Raw genomic sequence first — 19,269 nt, 5'->3', positions numbered from 1 at the left:
GGCCGGGAGGCTGCACCCGCCGCCCGGCCCGGCCCGGCCCGGTCCAGTCCGTGCCGCGGCGGCCGCCCCGCTGTGGCGCGGTGCCGGGCGGGGCGCGGGGGCGCGGCCATCGCGGAGGCGGGCCGGAACGTCTCGGAGGGGCTGGCGGTGGCGGCCGGGGGGTGTCGCCATTTTGGACGGAGGCGGAGAGCGGGGAGGCGGCGGCGGCGGCGGCGGCGGCCAGGTGGGGCCGGGGCGAGGGCGTCGCTGCTGCGGCGGGGCCGGGCCGGGGGGCGCGGGGTGGACGGGGCGCCCCGAGGGGGCGGTGTCGCTGCCGGCCGGGCGCGCCGCGGTCCTCCCCGGGATGCTCCGGTGCGGGGCGCCGGGGAAGCCGGGGCCAGGCTCGCACCGCAGCGCGTGTTTCATGAGCGACCCGTGTGGCGCGTCGGAAGGTTGGTTGGAGGGTGGCTGCGCGCCCGAGCTCAGTTTTGGATGCTGGACTCTGGAAGGGAGCAGCCGCTCGGGAGAAGCCTTGGGGAAGGTCTGGAGAACGCGTCTGCAGGCAGAGGGGTGGCTTCCTTCTGGAGCAGAGGCAGAGCTTTCATGGCAGTGTCAGTCTGCGTGTTATCGCTCGTTGCTGTCCTCTGCTACCCTTCTTACGTCTTGTAGATGAGAAGTACAAGAGTCACAGTTGGGCAGGGCGGAAACTTCTGAGCACCACGCAGAGCTGAGCAGGGGCAGGTTTCCCGAGGAGCTGGTTTGGGATCCTGCAGGGCAGAGGGGGAAGGCATCAGAGCAAGTGGAGCATCTCTGCTAGGACGGGCTGCTCACGCACGCCGGGTCGTGGCGCAGCGAGGGGGCAGTGGGGTGGTTTGGCTGTCCCCTTGAGCTATCTTCTAGCCCTGAGGATTTAAGAAATACTCCAGTAATTGCAAGTAACATTATGCAGTCTGCCTTTGGCTGGCAGCCCCGCCTGGCACCCCGTGTATAACCTGATCTTCAAACAACTCTCCAAACATTGCAGCTAAGCGTGTGGAGTCAGGCTGGCTGTCCTACTGCCTTGTCCACAGAGCTGGCCATCAGCACAGTGTGACTGGAAGCACAGGAGCTTCAGGATAAACCTGGGAAAGGAGCGAGAACTGCTGTCGTTAGCCCCTGCAGGTTGGGTTGCAGGCCTGAAGGGACCTGTGTGACTCGTGGTGCCTGTGTTGTTTGTCCTAAGAGGCACGTAGCTGTTCACGTCTTGATGCCATATGGCCAGTTCTTCCTGCTCTCCGCTCACTGAGCTGGATGAAAGCGGGGATGGTGCCCGATCTCCTCCCGCAGAGCCGTGCTGAGGCGGCCGGGCTTTCCTTTTGCTCCCGCTGGCGCGGGCAGTAACAAGCAGACACCCTTGCTGTGCTGTGCCAGAGCTGACGTGGCCGCTCGCCTGGTGAGCGATGGGTGAATGCCATGAGGAGCTGAGCTTTCTGCGGGCTCCAGAGCATTAGCTTTGTGCCTTGGCCAATCTCCAGCTTGGGCAATTCCACTGGGACGCTTTAAACGCTCCCTGTGGCTTTTGGCAGGCACAAGGCTCTGCTCGTTTGCCCACGAGCCCTCGGAGAGTTGTTGAGCACTGTTAAACAGCTGCTACTCTCACTCTCTGGCTGTTTTCTTGCTGGATGCAGAAATTTTGTCTGCAGAGCCTGGTGAGACCACTGTGAAAGGGGCTCTGTTTATGCTAAGCCAGTAAAGGTTGGCTTTATTTTTCCCAGCAGCCCCTCTAGTCCGGTGGCTGTTGAGAGTTATGTAGGATGCAATTCGTATTTGTTTTAGAGTATAATGATTACCAGATTAACTGAAGCAATGGCTCTTAAAGATAGGGCTATAATTAGGTCAGGTTGTCTTGTTTGTTAAATTCCCTCCAGCTCCCAAACTTGGCAGTGGGAATTAACTTTGGGCCCTTTTTAGGATTGCTCACCAGGCAAGGGAGGTTGGGCGGCGGTGCCGTCGCTGCGTCGCGCGGGAGCCCGCACGTGCGAGACCATCGTCATCGTCGTCTCTCCAGCGCAGGGCTGCTGAGCTGCCATGGGGAACACCACCAGCGAGCGGCTCTCGGGGGAGCGCCATGGATCCAAGGCGCACCGCGCCGACGGCTCCGCTGCTGCCCACTCGACCAAGGAGCACCCGCACAAGATCATGGTGGGCAGCACTGACGACCCCACTGTTTTCAGCTCCCATGACTCCAAGGTATGGGCTAGCTGCTGCCTTCGCTGCCCTTCCGCCCGGGCTCCTGGCAGGCGGCTCTGCTGGGCTAGGACAATTTGCGTGGAGTGGGGTTTGTCTGAGCAGGCAGTGACAGCTGATGGGGGAGCTGCTCTGCCTTTGACACTAAATTCAAGTACTGCATAGCTGAACTCAGCCAAGCTCCTGGCCTTGAGGGAACTTCTGGCAGAGCTGGGAAAAGCTGCAGCACAGCAGGAACATCTGCTGAGACACAGGAGTGAGCTGCTTGCCTGGCGTGGTGGTGCTGGCTGCACAGGACAGCGTTCCCTCTGCAGAGCTGTGAGGGGCAGATGTGATAGGAGAATGCGAGAGCTGTGAGAGGTCTAGAGGGAGCTGGGAGAGCTCTGCAGTGCTGTGATAGGAGAATGTGAAAGCTGTGAGGGGTCTGCAGGGAGCTGGGAGAGCTCTGCAGTGCTCTTCTCTCTGATTTACAGAGGGACTGGCAGAGTCAAGAGGGATGTGAACATTGTTCCTGTCGTTTCTATGTCTCAGGCAGGCTTGGTTTTCTTTCTTCAGGTTCCTGGAGACAAGGAGTTCGTGTCCTGGCAGCCAGATTTGGAAGAGGCAGTGAAACCATCCCAACAAGCTCGTCCCACTGTCATCCGCTGGGCTGATGGGGGCAAAGAGGTCTTCATCTCTGGGTCTTTCAACAACTGGAGTGCCAAGATCCCACTTATCAAGAGGTAGCCAGCCCCTCAGCTCACCCCCTGACCCCTGTCTTACTGGGCACACAGCTGTGCTATCCCGTGAGCTGTTCCCTGCTCCATCACTGGGACTGTTTGCCCTTCCTTGTGCTAGTTGCTGTTTCTGTTGCTTACCCATCTTTTCTGCATTCACACCACCCCAGGCAGAGCACAAGGATGTAGTCCAAGCACAAGTGTGTAGTCACCTTTTCTCTGGGTGTTGTGGCTGCAATGGTGGGAAGTTGTGAGAGAGAGGGACAGGCCAGGATGGACCACTTTATTTTCCCAGGTGGATTCCAGGCAGCGTGTAGTCCCGGCAGGAGAGCCCAGCGCAGGAATGCAGCTGTTGCTTGGAAGTTGTTAGTTCTTCCCTTGGCTGTTATGTTGCCCCTTACCTAGTTGCACTGTTGCCAGCAGGTTTGTTTCATTGTCCCTCACGTGTCTTCCTGCTCTAAGGATGTTGTTATCGCTGTTCTGCGATATGCATTTCCACGGAATCACTGTGTAGGACTCTGGGCATACTCCCAGCAAATCATATGGATTGGGTTTGTCCCAGTTGCAGATTGCTCAAGAAGAGCTGCTGTACTTTCCTGCTGCTGTCCTGCAATGCCAGTCCAGGTTTAGATTTGTTGTTCAAACATCCTGTCCCCTGTGTCGTCTGTGGAGGGTCTGTCACACCAACTTGCCCTGGGTACGGAGGGCAGGTTTGCAAGTCGAGTTGCGTCCTACGCACTGCGGGGCTGGACCTCCAGAAGTTCAAGCTGTGCTTGTGCCCTGAATGCTGGTGCCTGTTGTGCCTCAGATCACTGGTGATGACCAGGCTGAATCCTGGGTTGGGGACAAGGGGATGGACGCTGTGGGACAAAGCGCTGCATTCTGGCACCCCATGAAAGAGCAGTGTCCAGAGCAGCTCTGGGGTAAAGCTGTTGCACTTCTGTTCTCTCTTTGCAGCCACAATGACTTTGTTGCTATCCTGGACCTCCCTGAAGGAGAGCACCAGTACAAATTTTTTGTGGATGGCCAGTGGGTTCATGATCCTTCTGAGGTAACTCTCAAAGCTTTATGTCTGTGAATCTTGCTGCCTTTTGAGGTACTAAATATAATCTAACTGCAACAGAGGGAGAGCAGGAGGAGCAGAGCCTATCTGCCAAAACTAAAAGAGCACTTCCATCTCCTGAATCTTTCCAGAGGCTGGTACCTCTGGACTTACACATACTCTATGGGAGAGTATCAAGAACCTAAAAGGGAGCAGCGAGACACAAGGAGGATTTTAAATCCCATTTGAATTGGTTGTAGAGGAAGGCCAACATTCACTTAGAGGTTCTCCTCCAAACTGAATCATGCAGGGGCAGTGTGGGAAGGAGAGAGGACCCTTACCCATCAGTGAGGAGCAGGGAGAAGGGTGAAAACAGAAGATGTTATAGGCTAGGAGCCTGAGAATAGGGAAAAATCCTCCTGGGATAAACAATAAAGATCCACTAGTATAGAACAGGGCTCAGCACTGGCCACTTGTGCTCTGAAGCGATGAGATGGCAAGGAGGAACTGGTGTCTGTGAGGGACTGGGAAGGGTCCAAGTGTGCTTCATGTGGAGGTGAACATAGGAAGACTCTTACCTCAGTTCTTCTCTTCAGCCCGTAGTCACCAGCCAAATGGGGACAATTAACAACCTGATTCACGTCAAGAAATCTGACTTCGAGGTGTTTGATGCTTTGAAGGTGGATTCTCTGGAGAGCTCAGAAACCTCAGGTCGGGGTGAGGTTTTTGTTGCATTGCAGCTTTGCATGTGCTGTTTTCCATCTCCTTTGCTCTAAGACTTGCTTTTCCCTGGTAGTGACAGGTCCCCTGAAGCCAAAGCGTGGGCCCACAGCCTGGGAAGAGTAGTGTGTGGTGGTGTGTTCTGCCCTCATCCTAAGCAGCCCTGGCAGAGGCCTTGTCCCTGTAGAGGGGCTCTGCTGGTGTCACTGGTTCTCTGGTAGCACTGGCCCACGATGGGGTCAGTGCCCGTGTGGGGCTGGGGCCGGCTCACACTGGGGAGCGGCAGAACCTTGCCTGCTGGGTACGTTACCTCTCGCTGGCTCTCAAATGTGAGCAAGTTATCTGATCTGGGGTATAAGTTAGATGAGAGCAGGGTCCAGGTTATTTTCAGCAACCATTCTTGGCTTTTGTGCCAAGGCAATTTGTCCTGGTGCTAACCCATCGGAAACCTCCCTCTGTGCTTGTGTTACAGCAGCAGGTCAGGTTACCGCGCGCACCGGCGGCGCTGGCTCGGTGTGCAGTGCTGGCAGGTAGCTCAGTCGTGTTTCGGTCCAGGGCGCTCTGAATGTGGCCTGCTGTCCCTGGTACAAGCCCCATCTCGGGTCTAGGCTCAGCTCCGCGTCCTTGCCCAGGCTGAGCAGCAGGTACTTCCCTGGAAAGAAGCCAGCAAGCAGCATCTCCAGTGAGGTCGAGCCCTTCAGGGTGCTGGCTGCCCAAAACATCAGGTCAGAGGTGGCTGGGAGATGTGGCCAATGCCACTTCCAGCGACCACAAGCCCCTGTGATGCCCTCGCGCAGGCTGAGTGGCCGCTTGCCCTGCACAGAGCGGCCGGGAGCCGGGGCAGGCTCGTGGCTCGAACGCCCCGCGCCGCTCGTGTCGCCTCGGCGCACGCACCAGCCGGCAGCCACGCTTGGAAATAGCTTGCCCGGCTGCTTATGTGGCAGTTAAAAGGCTGGACCATTGCTGGAGGATACGTGGCCAAGGGCCACCTGAAGCCCCCTTTGAAATGAAACGAGCTGCCTCCTGTCCCGCAGAGGCTGTGTGAGCGCTGCTGTGCAGGTGGCTCTCAAGGGGCTGCGGGGAGGGTGTGCTGGGACCCTGGCTGTCCCCCTGTCTATGCTCCTGTACCATTGCCAGGTCTGTGGGCTCTGCAGGGGAGCAGGCATCAGCTTCCACCCACAAACAGTGTGAAAAAGCCTGCACTGCTTCCCCACTGCATGTTAATCGCAGTCTGCCCAGTGACAACTGTAGCTTGGACCCTGCTTTAGCCACCTCACGTTCTCTTCTCTGTTCTCTTCAGACCTGTCCAGCTCACCGCCTGGGCCTTATGGCCAAGAGATGTATGTCTACCGGGCTGAGGAGCGCTTCAAATCCCCACCCATCCTCCCACCTCACCTCCTCCAGGTCATCCTCAACAAAGACACCAACATCTCGGTGGGTACCAGCCACCACCTGCATGCTGTGGGCTCCTGCACCTGAGGTGGAGGGCTGGCTAGGAAGGGAAAGGGAGGCCTGCCTGCAAAGAGCCTGCTCTGCCCTTGGCAGGTACCTGATCCTTGCTGTGTCCAGGGAAAAGTGTTATTTTTCCCTTTAACCTCGTCCCTTTTAGCCTCTTGCTCTGCCTAGTGTTTAGCTGGACTCTGTTCATGTTTAGAACAGCCAGAGAAATGGGCAGCTCTCATCACCTGAGACAACAATCCCCTTCTCCATCCTTGCTATCTGTAACAGCTGGGGATGGATTTGGGGGATCAGGGCTCTGCTGTTTCTCTGTGACACCAATTCTCCTTCTAGTGTGACCCAGCTCTGCTGCCTGAACCCAACCACGTCATGCTCAACCACCTCTATGCACTCTCTATCAAGGTAAGCACCCAGGTGGTAGCTGCTGTGAAAAGGAAGGGGAGATGCAGTGGTTCCCAAGAGCAGGTTCCCAGGATCTGGGCTGCGGAGACAGAGATGCAGGGGCAGAAAGACTCATGTGAAGGCTGCTTGGCTGCTCGATGAAACGTGGCACCCGCAGGGGTTGGGCTGTAGTCTCCTGACAGGCCTTGGTTCCCCAGGGAACCTCCTCTCCGTGGAGGACCTGGGCCAGCAGCTGGCCAGGCCCTTTCCTCGCGCTGCCGCAGCTCGGGTCGTGGCTGTCCACGTGCCTCACGGAGGCTGGGGCCAGCGGGGACTGCCCAGGGCTGCTCTCCCAGCCTGCGGCGCTTCGGGGCTCTTCCCCGGCGCTGCCTGCGGGGCACGGGGCTGGGCTGCAGCGCGGGGTGTCCTGCCTGCCCCACTGACGCTGCCCTTGCAGGACGGCGTCATGGTGCTCAGCGCCACGCACCGCTACAAGAAGAAGTACGTCACCACGCTGCTCTACAAGCCCATCTGAGCCGGAGCCCCGCTCGCCTCGCCACGCGGGACACGAAATGCCACTTTCTCTGCACATGCTGGGCCGCAGGACTGTGTGAGAACTGGCTGCTGGCTCTGGCCTCAAACGTGGCAGGGACGCAAGCCCCAGCGATGAGCCGGGCCTGTGACGCTGTCCCATCCTGCTGGCGTGGTTTGATTTAACCCTTGGTTTCCACCCACCTACAGCTCTTCTGGCTTCTGGAAGTCCCTAGGGGCCACTCTGCTGCTCACCAAAATCACCACCCCAGCTCCCCACACAGAAAGGGCTTCCCCCTACCCCTCTTCCCCAGCCTGCAGGGGCCCTGGGGCTGCCTTGGCACTGCCCTGCTGTTGCTGTGCTGCTCTGGTGACATCCCTCCAAGGCTGCCTTGGGCCCTAGGGATTCTGCCACGTGTCCTCTGTGTCCCTCAGCCTTGGCTTTGAGACACCCCCCTCCTGCTGCTCCCAGCTTCAGGGAGAACTCTCACCTCTGTCCGCGTGCCTGCCGGCTGCACCAGCCCCCCGGGGCTCAGCATCGAGCCGAGGAGGGAGGGCGCTGCTGGACGCGGCACGCGGCCCCGCCGCCAGCGCAGCACAGCGTGCGTGGGGCCCTGTCCTCACCTTGGGGTGCCTCTGCAGGCCCGGGCTCGCTGCGTCACAACCTTTGTGCTGGAGAGGGCCCAGGGAGCGCAGAGCGGGACAGCCACCCCCAGCGCCTTGCCCTGGCTCCGCTTGCTGCTGTTGGCGCGGTGCCATGTCACTCTATTTATTACAGTATTTATTGTTCTCAGTGCTGCTTACCTGGTGTTGGAGGGGGCTCCGGAGCAGGGGGGAGACCCCCTGAGCAGGCGTGGGGGCTGCCATGAGTAGGGAGGTCAGAGCCACCCCTGCACCAGCTGGTGGCCATGGCTGGGGGAAAGCCCCTGTGCCCGGACTGGGGGCACAGCCGCAGAGACCAGCGCACGGAAAACGTCGTGACCCAGGAAGCCTTTATTGGGGACACCCAGCTGGCACACAGACGTCATCATTTCTTACATCTTCCTCCCTGGCTGGGGCCCTCCCCCTCTCCACAGGGAGCCCCCAAAATGCAGCTCCACTGTCTATATCTCTGTCTATATATATATATATATATATGTGTATATATATGTATAAATACATACATCCACGAGCAGGGACAGGTGTGGGGCAAGGTTACGAGCAGGATGAGGTCCTAGGGGAAGCAGGGCTCAGCTGGGAGGGCTGTGCCCTGTGGCAGGGGTGAGCATGGGGCAGGCGAAGCGCAGGCCAGCAGCAGCGATGCCCAGCGAAGCGGGACGGAGGGCGCACGTGGGGCCCGGGCACACGCTGTTTGCAGGGCCCATGGCAGGTCTGACCCGGGGACAGCCCAACAGCACAGACTGGGGCCAGGCCAGGCCTCCAGTGCAGCAGGGTGGGCGCGGGGGCCACCACACGGGCAGGGCTCAGGCCACGGGCAGGGCCTGCTGGGTCTTCACCTGAGGAGAGAGCACATGGGGCCATGAAGGCTCTGGCAGCAGGGGCACTGGGCCCTGTCCTGCACTGGCCACCAGGCCACGCTCACCTCCAGGTTGGTTCTGGCCTTACGCAGCACGTTGTGAGTCCTCGTCACTGCAGGGCAGAGAGGGACAGAGTCAGCGAGAGCCCCGTCCTGACGCGGCAGGGAGGAGGGGACCAGGCATGCGCACCCACCCCGCAGGCCACCTACGCTGGCTCACGATGAACTGCTCCATGCTGTCCTTGAGGCGGGCGGTGCTGCGGAGCCGCGCGGCCGCGCGCTGCAGGGCGTCCTCCCTCGCCGAGAGCTGGGCCCGCAGCGCCGCGATCTCGCCCTGCAGCGCCTGCTCCTGGGAGCACAGAGGTGCTGTGAGCACTGCGGTGGCTCATCCCCACCCGAGGGACCCACGAGCTGCCCTGCTGCCCGGCCCCGTGCTGACCTTGCCCTGGCGCTGGGCAGGGCTGGCGGGCAGCGCGGCGCTCCAGAAGGCGGCCAGGAGGGACGTGCACTCCTCCAGCGTGCGGTGCAGGCTGCTCGCGCTGCCCCACGCCTGCCCCGCGCGAGGGGCCCGCTGCGCCTGTGGGAGAAGGGGTGGGAGCGGGTGCCTCCGTGACGCCCACGGCCGCATCGTGCCCAGGCAGTACCGGTGACAGTGAGGTGGGACACGAGCGGCTACACAGCAGCCCCCCGCACTTGGGGCTGGACGTTGGGCTCATGAGCAGGGAGCGGCAAGACCCAAGGTGAGCAGTGAGGTTCGGGGCCTGCCCCAGTTTGGAAGGCTCCCGTGGACAAGGTGCTGAGGAAGGGGAGGGATGGGGACAGCCTGGAGGTACTGGCAGCTCCAAGAAGGCAAGCATGGCATGCCCTGGGTGGCACACATGCCGCATGGAGCACACAGATGTGCCAGCTGCGGGGGGAGCCCCACTGAAGAGACCCAGCCTGGCTGGGAGCGCCCGTGTGTGCACACACGCTTTTAGATGTCACCCGGACTGCCCGCTGGCCTCGCTGGTACCGATGGGGCCTCCCGCCACATGGCGCTGCCTGTCCTAGGGCTGGCTCCGTCCCCGTCCCCGTCCTGCCCGCGCTTTACCTCCTTGCCCGCGGGCGGGCAGTTGTGCAGCCTGGGGGTGGGACACGTGAGGCACATGAGCTCACGGGCCAGCGCCTTCCCCTCCACAACGCGCTGCTCCAGCGCCCGGTACGTGTCCAGGCGGCCGACGACGTGAGCGCCCTTCAGCCCCTCACTCTTGCTTGCGGGTGGGTCAGCTCCTCGCAGCTCTGCGGGCAAAGCAGGGCTGGGTCAATCCACCAGCAGCCTCCCCCTGTGCCCCGCTTGCGATCCCTCCCACAGGAGGGCAGCACCACACATTTGCCAGGGTTCAGCAGCCTCCAGGCACCCACGCGGCCAGGCCAGGCTGCAGGACCTACCGTCCATCTGTCGGGCCACCGCTGTGTCTGAGGGTGGCGGGGAGAAGGGCACTGCTGAGCTCGTGCCAACATCCCGCACTGGAGGAGACGGGAAGCAACCTGGAAGAAGCAGCGGCAGAGCCCCAGCAGGCAGCTACGGCTCTGTGTCCAGGGCTGCCAGACGCTTTCCCTCCTTCCACGACGAGCAGAGGGGTATCCAGGACCCCCAAGGACTGCAGAGGGGCTGAGCACCCCCAGAGCAACAGGGGGGCAGAGGGGCTGGGCTGCCCCGGCCTGGGGGAGGGGGAGGACAGGCAGGAGCTAGGACAGGGCTTGTACCTGCTCGCGCCTCCGCGGCGGGGCTGGGGAGGCTCTCATAGACATGCAGCTCTGCACGCAGGGCCTGCAGGAGCAGGCGGTGCTCCTCGCACTGCTGCTGCAGGAGCGTCACCGTGTGCTGCAGCCTGTGGGTGAGCGGCAACGTGGGCGTCAAGGGACAATGTGGGGGCCACCTCCTGCCACCCGTCCCTGGGGCCTCAAAGCCCCAGCTCTACCTGTTGTTGTCCTCCTGCAGAGAGAGCCGCTCGTCACGGAGCTGCTGGACACTCTCCTGGCACTTGGCAAGCTCGTCCGCCAGCCTGCGCTGCTCCCCACGCCTCCGGCCTGCCTCCGCCTCGGCCTCCTGTGCCCGGGAACAGGCAGCCAGGAGCGCCTCCTGTGCCCGTGCCAGCTCTAGGAACAGAGGGCATGGAGATGTCACCACCCCTCTGCTCGCTGAGTATCCGGGATGCGGGGGCCAGAGGGCCTGGCCCTACCTTGGGAAAGATGATCACGCTGGAGCCGCAGGGTCCGGTTCTCACTGCTCAGCCGGGACCCCAGCTCCTGCCCCTGGATGTAGGTGTCAATGGAAAAGCCTGCAAGCAAGGTGTGTATGAGGGGGATTGGTGCTGAGCCCTCAACCAGTGTCCCACTGTCCATGGGACAAGCACGTCCCCATGCACCAGGGTGTGCAAAGCCCGAGGACACTACTGGCCCCAGTCCTGCTGCTGCTCCGTACCGCTGGCCTTGCCCGTGGAGGCCAGGCGCTGTTCGAGCTGCTCCCGGAGGCGGTCGTTGGTGCAGATGGACTCCTCGAGGCGCTGGCGCAGGCTGCGGATCTCCAGCAAGTGCTCCTCCAACAGGTCCGCCCCTGCCAGCCCGGGGGCACAGCTCAGGGCAGGGTCCCCCGTGCCACCCCCGCCCTGCCCCACACCAGGGCCACATTCCGTAGCTCTCCCGAATCCCTTCCCCACGCCGCTTATCAGAACTTCACCTGTCAGCTTCTGGCTGGACGGGTACCCCGAAGCCAAGGCCCCATAGAGCGGCCCATGCAGCAGTGGCGCGTCCCAGAGGACGTGGGTCTCAGGCACCGCGGGCGCTTGGGCTGGGGCCTGCGGGGCACCGTGGTGGCACAGGGCGTCTGGGGGCTTGCTGCCCTCTCCAAAGGGGCCCGCTGGGACTGCGGGCTTCACTGGCAGCGGCGCACCTGCACACACAGGACAAGGTGCTGAGGAAGGGGAGGGAAGCGAGCAGGGAGGAAGGCTGCGGGTAACAACTCCCTGCTATGTGCTTCTTTCCCCCTTCTCTCTGTGCCTAGGAGTGCAGCACAGAGTGCCCCCACAGTGGCCCCTTCCCCAGTCCCGCTATCTGTGCCCTGCCCTACCCACTCACCCTGGGAAATAGAGGGCACCCTGATTACATGACATGAGTTTGAGGGTCTCAGCCCCACTGCTATACAAGGGCTAACCAAGGCAGCCCTTTCCAACCGGCCCCTGAGGCATCGGAGCACCCACTGAAAGTCTGGAGCCACCTTGGTGTTGCATCCCCCCCCACCCTCCCCTTATCTGCCCGCGACAGCGCCTGTCCCCATCGTCCCCAGGTGAGCACCGTAACCAGACCCGGCCTCAGGGCCCTGTGCAGCAGGAGAAGGAACCGGGCAGGACGGAGAGGCTGGAGGGGCCGGGGCCGTGCACGCAGCATGCCGGGCAGGCAGGAGCACCCCGTGCCGGAGCCGCGCGCTCACTTTCTCCCAGCTGTCTCCGGAGCACCTGCAGTTCCTGCTGCGCCGCGGCCAAGGAGCAGACGGGGGGTGCACAGCAGCCCAGGAGCGCGGGGGCCGTGGGAGGGGGCGCCCCGCTGGGCAGGAAGGGGGGCAAGCCGGGGAGCAGCGCAGGCAGGGGGGCACTAACGGGCTTGGACAAAGAGCCAAAGTGAAGGCCTGGAGACAGGAAAGAGACCAGGAGAGACGTTAAAGCGGCTCTGCCTGAGGCTGGAGGAAACCTTTCCTCCCGGGGCCTTGTCACACTTCAAACAGCCAAGTCTGTATCCACAGCTGGCGCAGGCAGGGACACCCCATGGGGGACACTCCGCGGTGCCTGCCACACGCGGTCCCCAGCCCTGCACGCTCCACAGTACCTTCACCCTGAGCGGGTTCCTCCTGGCACTGGCTGCACTCGCTGGCCGTGTCACCGTCAGAGCAGGCCTCTAGCCCTTCGGACACGAATGAGGTGCTCGTGATGGAGCGGGACGACTCGGAGGGTGGGCGGCTGCTGCCCGGGGACTCGCAGCGCTCCTGCAGCTTCGCCTCCAGGTTCTCGATCACCTTCTCCTTCTCCTGGAGCTCCCGGCTGAGTCTGTGGAGGCGGCTGGTCACCAGGATGCCTGGGAGAAGCAGGGCGCCCCCCATCCCACAGCCCTTCCCATCCCAACCGAAAGCAGGGACGGCTTTACGGTGCCCACTCAGGAACCACCAGGCCCTCCCTGGCAGCGGGTACCTCAGCACCAGCAGTTCATGGCTGCTTTTATCCTCCCCGCCTTGCCGATCTCCTGAAAAACACAAGGCAGAGGTCAGTCAGCATCCCCACGGCCCGCCAGCGCTCTCCCATCGCAGGAGCCTTTCCCGTCCCCGAGCACTCACGGGGGCGCAGCTTGTCGCTGAGTCTCTCGGCCAGCTGCCGGCCCTGGGCCAGCTGCTCGCGGAAGCCCTGGCCCAGGTAGTAGTCGATGTCGGTGCCGCGCAGCAGCTCCTCGAAGGCGCGCAGGGCGTCGCGCAGGTGCTGGGCCAGCCCGCGGCTCGCGCCGTGGCCCTCGCGCAGCGCCTGCCGCAGGTGCGACAGCTCCCGGGCCTGCGCCTGCACCAGCGAGTCGTACCTCCTGGGGGCAGCAGGCGCGGGCTGAGCCGGGGCTCCCCGCCACAGCCTGGCCCAGCCGCGCTGCCCGTGCCGCGCGCCGGCCCCTACCCTGGCCATGTGGCCGACTGCAGCTCCTTGGGCGAGACGGGCCCAGGCTTGGCTACGGGCAGCTGCGCCTCGAGGAGGGCCACGCGCTGCACCAGGCGCTGCAGGTCGCGGTGCGTGCGCAGGGCAGGCGGGCAGAGGCTGCCGCGGCCGTCCGAGTGCCAGCCCTCGTCCTCGTCGGTGAGGCTGCGGGCCGGCGAGGCCAGGGCGGCGGGGCCCGCCGGCGGCCGCTCCGTGCCCGAGGCGTAGCCGCTGGTGACGGAGACAGAGCGGGCCCGGCGCTGCAGGCTCTGGATCACCTTGTTGGCGTTGAGCAGCTGCACCTTGAGGTCCTGGATGTGCTGGTGCAAGGCCCCCACGTCCGGAGGCGGCACGGCCTTGAGGGCAGCCCTGGCAGCCCCCGGCCGGCGCGGAGATCCCAGCTCGTCGCCCAGGCTGGGCTCGCTGAACACATCGGGCTCCTCACACTCTGCAGAGCAGACGGAGAACAGGGTCACTGCTGTGTTCCGGGCAGGAAAAGCCCGGGATGCCTGGAGGCCCTAGCGGCGCTTACCAGGGCTGGTGGTCTCATCGCGCTCAGCCTCAGTCTCGCTTCGCCCGCACGTCTCGTAGCCCAGATCCTGGAAGTCCACCTGCACCTGCTTGCTGAGCTGCTGGGCGTTCGGCTCACCTGCCAGGCAGCCCCGTGAGTGGGCACCCTCCAGCGAGCCCCCATCGCGTCCCCTCCCCTCCCGGCCCTGACTCACGGAGCAGCACGTGGTACTTGTGCAGCTGTGCCGCCTGCGCCCGCACCGTGGCCTCCGAGGCAGCGAGCTTGTCCTGCAGCTCCTGGCACTGCCTGTGGCGCTGTGCCGCCTGCGAGCATGACTCCGTGCCTGGCCGTGGCCAGTCCCCGCCGGGGGCCATGCCCTGCTCCTGCAGGAGCAGCGACACACAGTAAGCGCCTGCTGTGCTCCCAGCCGTGCGCTGGCCAGGCCCCTGCACTGCTGTCACTTACGTGGCTCCCCTGCGCTCCACCCAGGCTGCTGGGACAGGGTCTCTTGGGCGCGTCGTCCCAGGATCGTGCCTCCAGCGCGGGGCGCTTGGCGGCCACCGCTGCCCTCTCTGCTGGGAGCCCCTGGCCGTCCCTCACAGCGTCACTGGCCGGGCAGTCGCCCAGGGTGCCACGGCCCTTCCGCTGGAGCCTGTGGGGCTCAGGAGTTGGGGGGCCGCCCGCCCCGGCCTCCTCCTGCTCCCCGCTGTCCAGCAGCGACGTGGCTTCGCCCATCCGCTCCTTCAGCTCCGCGTTCTCCAGGCACAGGCTCAGCATCGCCTTCCTGGGGGCATGCGGCACCGTGAGGGGTTGGGGCGGCCAGGACAGGGGGTGGTCCCCACCTCCAGCCACCGTCACCCGCCATCTTGCCTGATGTGAGAGACTGAGGAGAAGCCGGCTTCCTCCAGCTGCGCCTTCAGCTCCCGCAGCTCCTCTTCTGCCCGCACCTCCCGCTCCGGCAGGGCGGGCACCGTGCTCCCCGGCAGGGGACCCTGTGCAGCCCCGCTCTCCTTGGGGACTCGGTGGCCGCTCTAGAAGGACAGAGACAGCAGTGACAGGAACATCTGCAAAGGGGCTGGGGTAGGGCAGTGACATCAGAGGTGCTGGCTCCAGAGCCCCAGGTCCTGGGGCCGTGCTGCTGCAACTCACGTGCTGGTTCGCAGCGCCACAGGCCGCTGCCGCCTCCTCCTCTTCTGCACTGTTGGCGAAGCCAGCGCCGGCGTTGTCTGTCCCCACAACCTGACCTAGGAGACAGCAGAGGGAGGCGCTGGGACACGCAGCCCCTGCCACGGCCGGGCCACAGGCAGCCCCGGGGAGCCGCAGCAGCAGAGCCCGGCTCCATGCGCCCCAACTGCCCAGAGTGCGAGGGCCTTGGCGCAGCACAATGTGAGCCTAGCTGCCCCCACAGCACTGTGACGAGGGGACAGCCACCCCGATGCCGCCAGATACCCAACTGCCACCATACCAGACAACCCCGGGTGCTGAGCTGGACTCCCCATCTCACTCACGCTGCAGCATCACGAGCCACAGTCACAGCAAAGGCTGAGGCGTGAAGCCCCCAGCACCAGCACTTTGCCTGCCTGGTCACAGGGCAGCACCTCAAGGGCACCACGGAGTCCCTGCCCTTCCCACGTGTGGTACCGGCACCATGCACAGCCACCAGCTTGTGCACTGGGGCCCCAGGCCACCCCCTTGGGGCTGTGCAGGGCTGGGGCAGGCAGCCCCCAGGCAGCCCCAGCACCGTCAGGCTGCATGTGGGAGCTGGCTCTCCCCACCAGCCCCGAGGCTCTCCGGCAGGAATGGGCACGGTGCCCGTGGAGCTGCCGGCTGGAGGCGAGGCACAAACACTGCTGTGAAGGTGGGAGCATCTGGGAAGGACCTGCCCTGGGAGCGCGGCTCCCGCACCAGAGCGCAGCCAGGAGGGAGCTCCCGTGCTCCAGAAACTGCTGATAACAAACAGCTACCAAGGGCTGCAGGTGCGGGTCACCCCCTGGCCTGGCTGGATGTCACCCCCACATGCTGGAGCCTGTTGAACGAGGACAAGCCCCTCACTGCCCCGGGGAGCTGCACATGCGAGCGGGGAGAAGCCTCCTCAGCGAGCACAACGCTCCAGAGCGACGAGCAGCAGCCGCAGCAGCAGGAATCAAGTGAAGCAGCAGCTCCTGGAGGGAGGGGGTCTGAGGCAGGCAAAGCCCAGCCCCAGGCCCCCTTGGGACTCACCAGGACCGGAGCTACTGCGTAATGAAGTGCCCAGAGGGTTACAACCTCAAGGGGAAGAGGGACCGAAGGGACCTACAGCCATGGGGCTGCTGGAGGGGCCAAGAGCTGCATGCAGGCAGCTCCTGAGCCGGGGAGCTGTGACCAGCACAGCTGCATGGGGGAACCTGCTCTCTGCCCGTGCCCACTGCCTCACGCAGCTCCTGCTGCTCCAGGTCGAGGCAGGAGAGAGCACGAGCCTGGAGGGAAAGAGGGAGGTGGGAGGAGAGGAAGCTGGTGCAGGGGGCAGCAGGGGAGCTCGTGTGCAGGGCACCCTGGCTCCAGGTTGGCGTTTGCTGAGCATCTGAGCCCTTCACAGCCACAGGAGCACCCCAGGGTACCGACCACAGCGAACAGGAGCTACCCGGCCACTTCATGTGGCAGCAGAAAAGAGATGTCAAGCTGAGCATTTGCTTGTCACCGACCTCATGCCTCTCACACCAAGCTCACAGGGGAGTAGTTGCATGGCTTGAAAACTGCACAGGAGCCATCATGCTGAAAGGATTCCCAGGTTCACTGGAAATCCTCACACCAAGAGAAGGAAAACAAGGTCCTCAGGGAAACCAAGAAAAGGAGGAGAGGGCTGCACCAAGAGCTGCAAGACAGCAGAGAACAGCTCAGCAGAGGGTGCTCTCTGCACAGGATGCTCAGGCTTTGCAGGCTCGAGGAGCTCACAGCAAGGAAGAGCAGGGATGAAACAGGGCCCTAAGGAAGAGGGCAGAGAACGCAGGACACTGCAGTCTAGGTGAACATTCGCCCCGCAGCTGGGCTGACACAAGGAGAGAGAGATCAGAGGCAGACCAGCAGCAGGGCACAAGCACCAGTGAGGGGACAGTGGAGCACCAGCCCCGGCAGCCCCTGCGCTGTGCCAAGGAGCCTGCGCCCTGTCCTGGGCTCCACGCGGCCCCAGGGGCTGCGGAGCAAGGCAGGCATCACAGCCAGGGATGGAGCAGGAAGGGTGAAGACAAGGATAGGTACACAAAGGTTCCTACAACGTGAGAGGCGGAAGGAGAAAGAGAAGATGGTGCTACACAGAAGTGAGAGGAAGCTTATGAGGAGAAACACAGGAAAGGAAAAAAGGCAGCCCCATGGCAGAGCTGTCCACCACCACGTCCCCTCAGCCCATGTGGCCTTTGGTCACTGCAGAGACCCAGAGGTGAACACTGACCTGCTGCCCGAAGGGCAGTCCACGCTGCCGCCCGTCCCTGTCGCAGGCAGGAAAGGGAGGATGTGACCATGGGTGCAAGGCATGGGGCACAGGCCAAGGCGTGAGGTGTCACAAGGAAGCACGGAGCAAAGCCGATGCCAGGTCCAGATGGCAGCACCCAGCAAGAGGGAGCTCTTCTGCTCCACCCTCCAAGTGGGACTTGCCCTGGCCAGCACAGACGGAGGGGACCAGAAGTACAAAATCGTTCCCAAGGTGGTGGGACTAGATCAAGTACAACATGGCTGATCCATGTCCCCCTGCACACAGGAAGCAAAGGCCCCTGGAAAGCTGCTGCCATCGCTTTCCAGTTCTTACACTATCCCTGTCACTCCCAGAGGAGGAGAGACACCCTGGAGAAGGTGAGCAGTAGTGCCCCGTGTGGCTGTCGTTAGCAAAGCCACTGCCCGAGGGGGCTGTGGAGCTGGTGACCAAGATGCTCACAAAGCAAGGCAGCAGAGCCAGCACTTCCCAGCCCAGACTGGGCTCATTCATCCCAAACCATTTGTGCTCTCCCTCAAGGCACAAAAGTCAGGCTGAGTCAGGACTCGCAACTAAATAATAATAATAAAAAGAAAGGAGAGTTCAGGTAAGTATTCATACTGACACAGCATTTGGTTTCAACATAAACGGATCCTTGGGCTCTACGCTCCAAAACACTAGTGTTAGATTGCCAGGCAAGCAGCCAGTCCCTGCTCTATGGGTCTTGAGACTTTCCCAAATTCCCTAGCTGTGGATCCAACTTGTCCACATACGCTTTTTCCTTCAGCACCAACAGCCATCAACCCAAGAAGGGGATGTTACTGGGTAGAAAAGGGGAAGGGAATATAAAAATTCACACTCATGCACTTGGGGAGATGATAGAGAACATCTGGTGTTTCTTTCAGTGAAAGGGAATCTTTATTTGGCCCATGGGGAAAGGGAGAGGGAGATGAAGGGGAATCATCTAAAATGGAATGACTTGAGTGTGCAAATACATCAGCAACCACGGGGTGGGTCAGACAGGAACGTACACGAGACACAGGTGGATTGCACTGATTGCAGTTTCCAAGCAGCTCTAGAAATAACCCAGGAAGCCCCGCAGCAGCTCTACCGTACCGCTCCCGGGCGCCGTGGCAGCCCTCCCGGCGCAGCAAGGCGGCCGCGCTCGGTTAGTGAGACATCTCCGTGGCAGGTGGCGAGCGCCCGGCGCAGGAGGCATGCTGGGGTAGGGCTCTCACACGCTCCTGTTCCCCACCTCCTAAGGTGCCCTGTGTCTCCAGCCTGCTCAAACGCTCCAAGCTTCTTCCAAGAGCTTCTTCCAGCTGTCCCCGGAGCTCCTGGACACCCTCCAGCTCCACCTGCAGCGTGTGGTCTCTCGCAGTGCTAAGCGGACACGCCGCACAGAAGGGAAGAGGGTTAGACAAGCTGCAGCAAGCACACATTGGGTGGCCCTCCAGGACTGCCACTTACTGCAAGCACAGGCCCTCCATACTTCACCCAGACACCTCTGCCTCACCCCAAACCTCCCCAGAGCACACCCACCCCAAAGGCTTCAGCGCAGGACGGGGGGCTCTTAGCAGCAGCTGTTCTTCAGTACTTACCCAAGCACTTCACATATGCGCTCTCTCAGTGACAGGTAGCTCAAATATCTCAGAGGCTGCAGCCCCGTGAAGGGCAGGGGATTAGTGTGGAGGACAGATGCAGGCCATGATCTGCTACAGGACAACAGCACCTACACAGACCCTTCTCAACCCACTGGAGAATTTGACAACAGCAGCCTCCAAAAAGTGGCTGAATGTGAGGGGGAAACACAGTGAAAAAGGCAGAGGCCAGGGAATAGGGATGGAAATGCCAGGACCTGAGCACAGAGGGTAGCAATGGGGGTAGTTTACAGAGCATTTGAAGCTGCCCACTGTGCTCCTATCAGGGGATATATAATGCCAAAAATCTAGACACCAAGAGCCAAGCTTGTCCAATTCCTTCCCCAAGCTCCCTCTTTCTCTCTGAGGGCTCACAGACCTGCACAACACTCATAGCTTGAGGG

The 19,269-nt window shown here is 62.4% G+C and overlaps 2 protein-coding genes across 3 annotated transcripts in view; one reads left to right on the top strand and one right to left on the bottom strand.

Moving 5' to 3' along the window:
* LOC104572746 (myomegalin) overlaps positions 1 to 19,269 on the bottom strand; it is a 111,113-nt gene that overhangs the window by 78,811 nt on the left and 13,033 nt on the right. Inside the window, exons 17-37 of the mRNA XM_088524556.1 lie at positions 18,481 to 18,608; positions 14,933 to 15,027; positions 14,654 to 14,814; positions 14,249 to 14,567; positions 13,998 to 14,166; positions 13,805 to 13,921; positions 13,255 to 13,720; positions 12,933 to 13,168; positions 12,790 to 12,841; positions 12,431 to 12,648; positions 12,015 to 12,233; positions 11,289 to 11,501; positions 11,034 to 11,165; positions 10,792 to 10,890; positions 10,531 to 10,708; positions 10,316 to 10,440; positions 9,998 to 10,096; positions 9,660 to 9,847; positions 9,009 to 9,146; positions 8,780 to 8,912; positions 8,636 to 8,682 (exon numbers count right to left, since the gene is read on the bottom strand). Coding sequence (XP_088380682.1) covers positions 8,636 to 8,682; positions 8,780 to 8,912; positions 9,009 to 9,146; positions 9,660 to 9,847; positions 9,998 to 10,096; positions 10,316 to 10,440; positions 10,531 to 10,708; positions 10,792 to 10,890; positions 11,034 to 11,165; positions 11,289 to 11,501; positions 12,015 to 12,233; positions 12,431 to 12,648; positions 12,790 to 12,841; positions 12,933 to 13,168; positions 13,255 to 13,720; positions 13,805 to 13,921; positions 13,998 to 14,166; positions 14,249 to 14,567; positions 14,654 to 14,814; positions 14,933 to 15,027; positions 18,481 to 18,608 — 3,532 coding nt within the window. The remainder of the gene's footprint in view (positions 1 to 8,635; positions 8,683 to 8,779; positions 8,913 to 9,008; positions 9,147 to 9,659; positions 9,848 to 9,997; positions 10,097 to 10,315; positions 10,441 to 10,530; positions 10,709 to 10,791; positions 10,891 to 11,033; positions 11,166 to 11,288; positions 11,502 to 12,014; positions 12,234 to 12,430; positions 12,649 to 12,789; positions 12,842 to 12,932; positions 13,169 to 13,254; positions 13,721 to 13,804; positions 13,922 to 13,997; positions 14,167 to 14,248; positions 14,568 to 14,653; positions 14,815 to 14,932; positions 15,028 to 18,480; positions 18,609 to 19,269) is intronic.
* On the top strand, positions 2,013 to 7,262 carry PRKAB2 (protein kinase AMP-activated non-catalytic subunit beta 2). 2 transcript variants are annotated; one of them, XM_010219902.2, is made up of 7 exons: positions 2,013 to 2,208; positions 2,761 to 2,927; positions 3,879 to 3,972; positions 4,560 to 4,674; positions 5,984 to 6,117; positions 6,475 to 6,543; positions 6,980 to 7,262. In XM_010219902.2, exons 1-7 carry the CDS (start codon positions 2,047 to 2,049, stop codon positions 7,055 to 7,057), a joined length of 819 nt encoding a protein of 272 aa, XP_010218204.1. In that variant the 5' UTR covers positions 2,013 to 2,046; the 3' UTR covers positions 7,058 to 7,262. The 2 variants fall into 2 exon arrangements, with proteins under 2 accessions (XP_010218204.1, XP_010218197.1); XM_010219895.2 differs by having other exon boundaries at positions 4,560 to 4,680.

Source organism: Tinamus guttatus, unplaced genomic scaffold (assembly GCF_059628265.1).
Source record: "Tinamus guttatus ecotype Peru unplaced genomic scaffold, ASM5962826v1 Tinamus_guttatus_pri_ptg000211l, whole genome shotgun sequence".
NCBI lineage: Eukaryota > Metazoa > Chordata > Aves > Tinamiformes > Tinamidae > Tinamus > Tinamus guttatus.
Note: the sequence above shows the minus strand (reverse complement) of the source record. Positions and strands in the feature narration are given on the sequence as shown.

Bases quoted from the DNA above. Each gene is read 5' to 3' on its own strand.
- PRKAB2 (XM_010219895.2), top strand. From the start codon at position 2,047: ATGGGGAACACCACCAGCGAGCGGCTCTCGGGGGAGCGCCATGGATCC. The intron at 4,681-5,983 runs GTGAGGTTTTTG...TGTTCTCTTCAG, and splicing joins CTCAGAAACCTCAGGTCGGG to ACCTGTCCAGCTCACCGCCT. The intron at 6,544-6,979 runs GTAAGCACCCAG...CTGCCCTTGCAG, and splicing joins TCTATGCACTCTCTATCAAG to GACGGCGTCATGGTGCTCAG.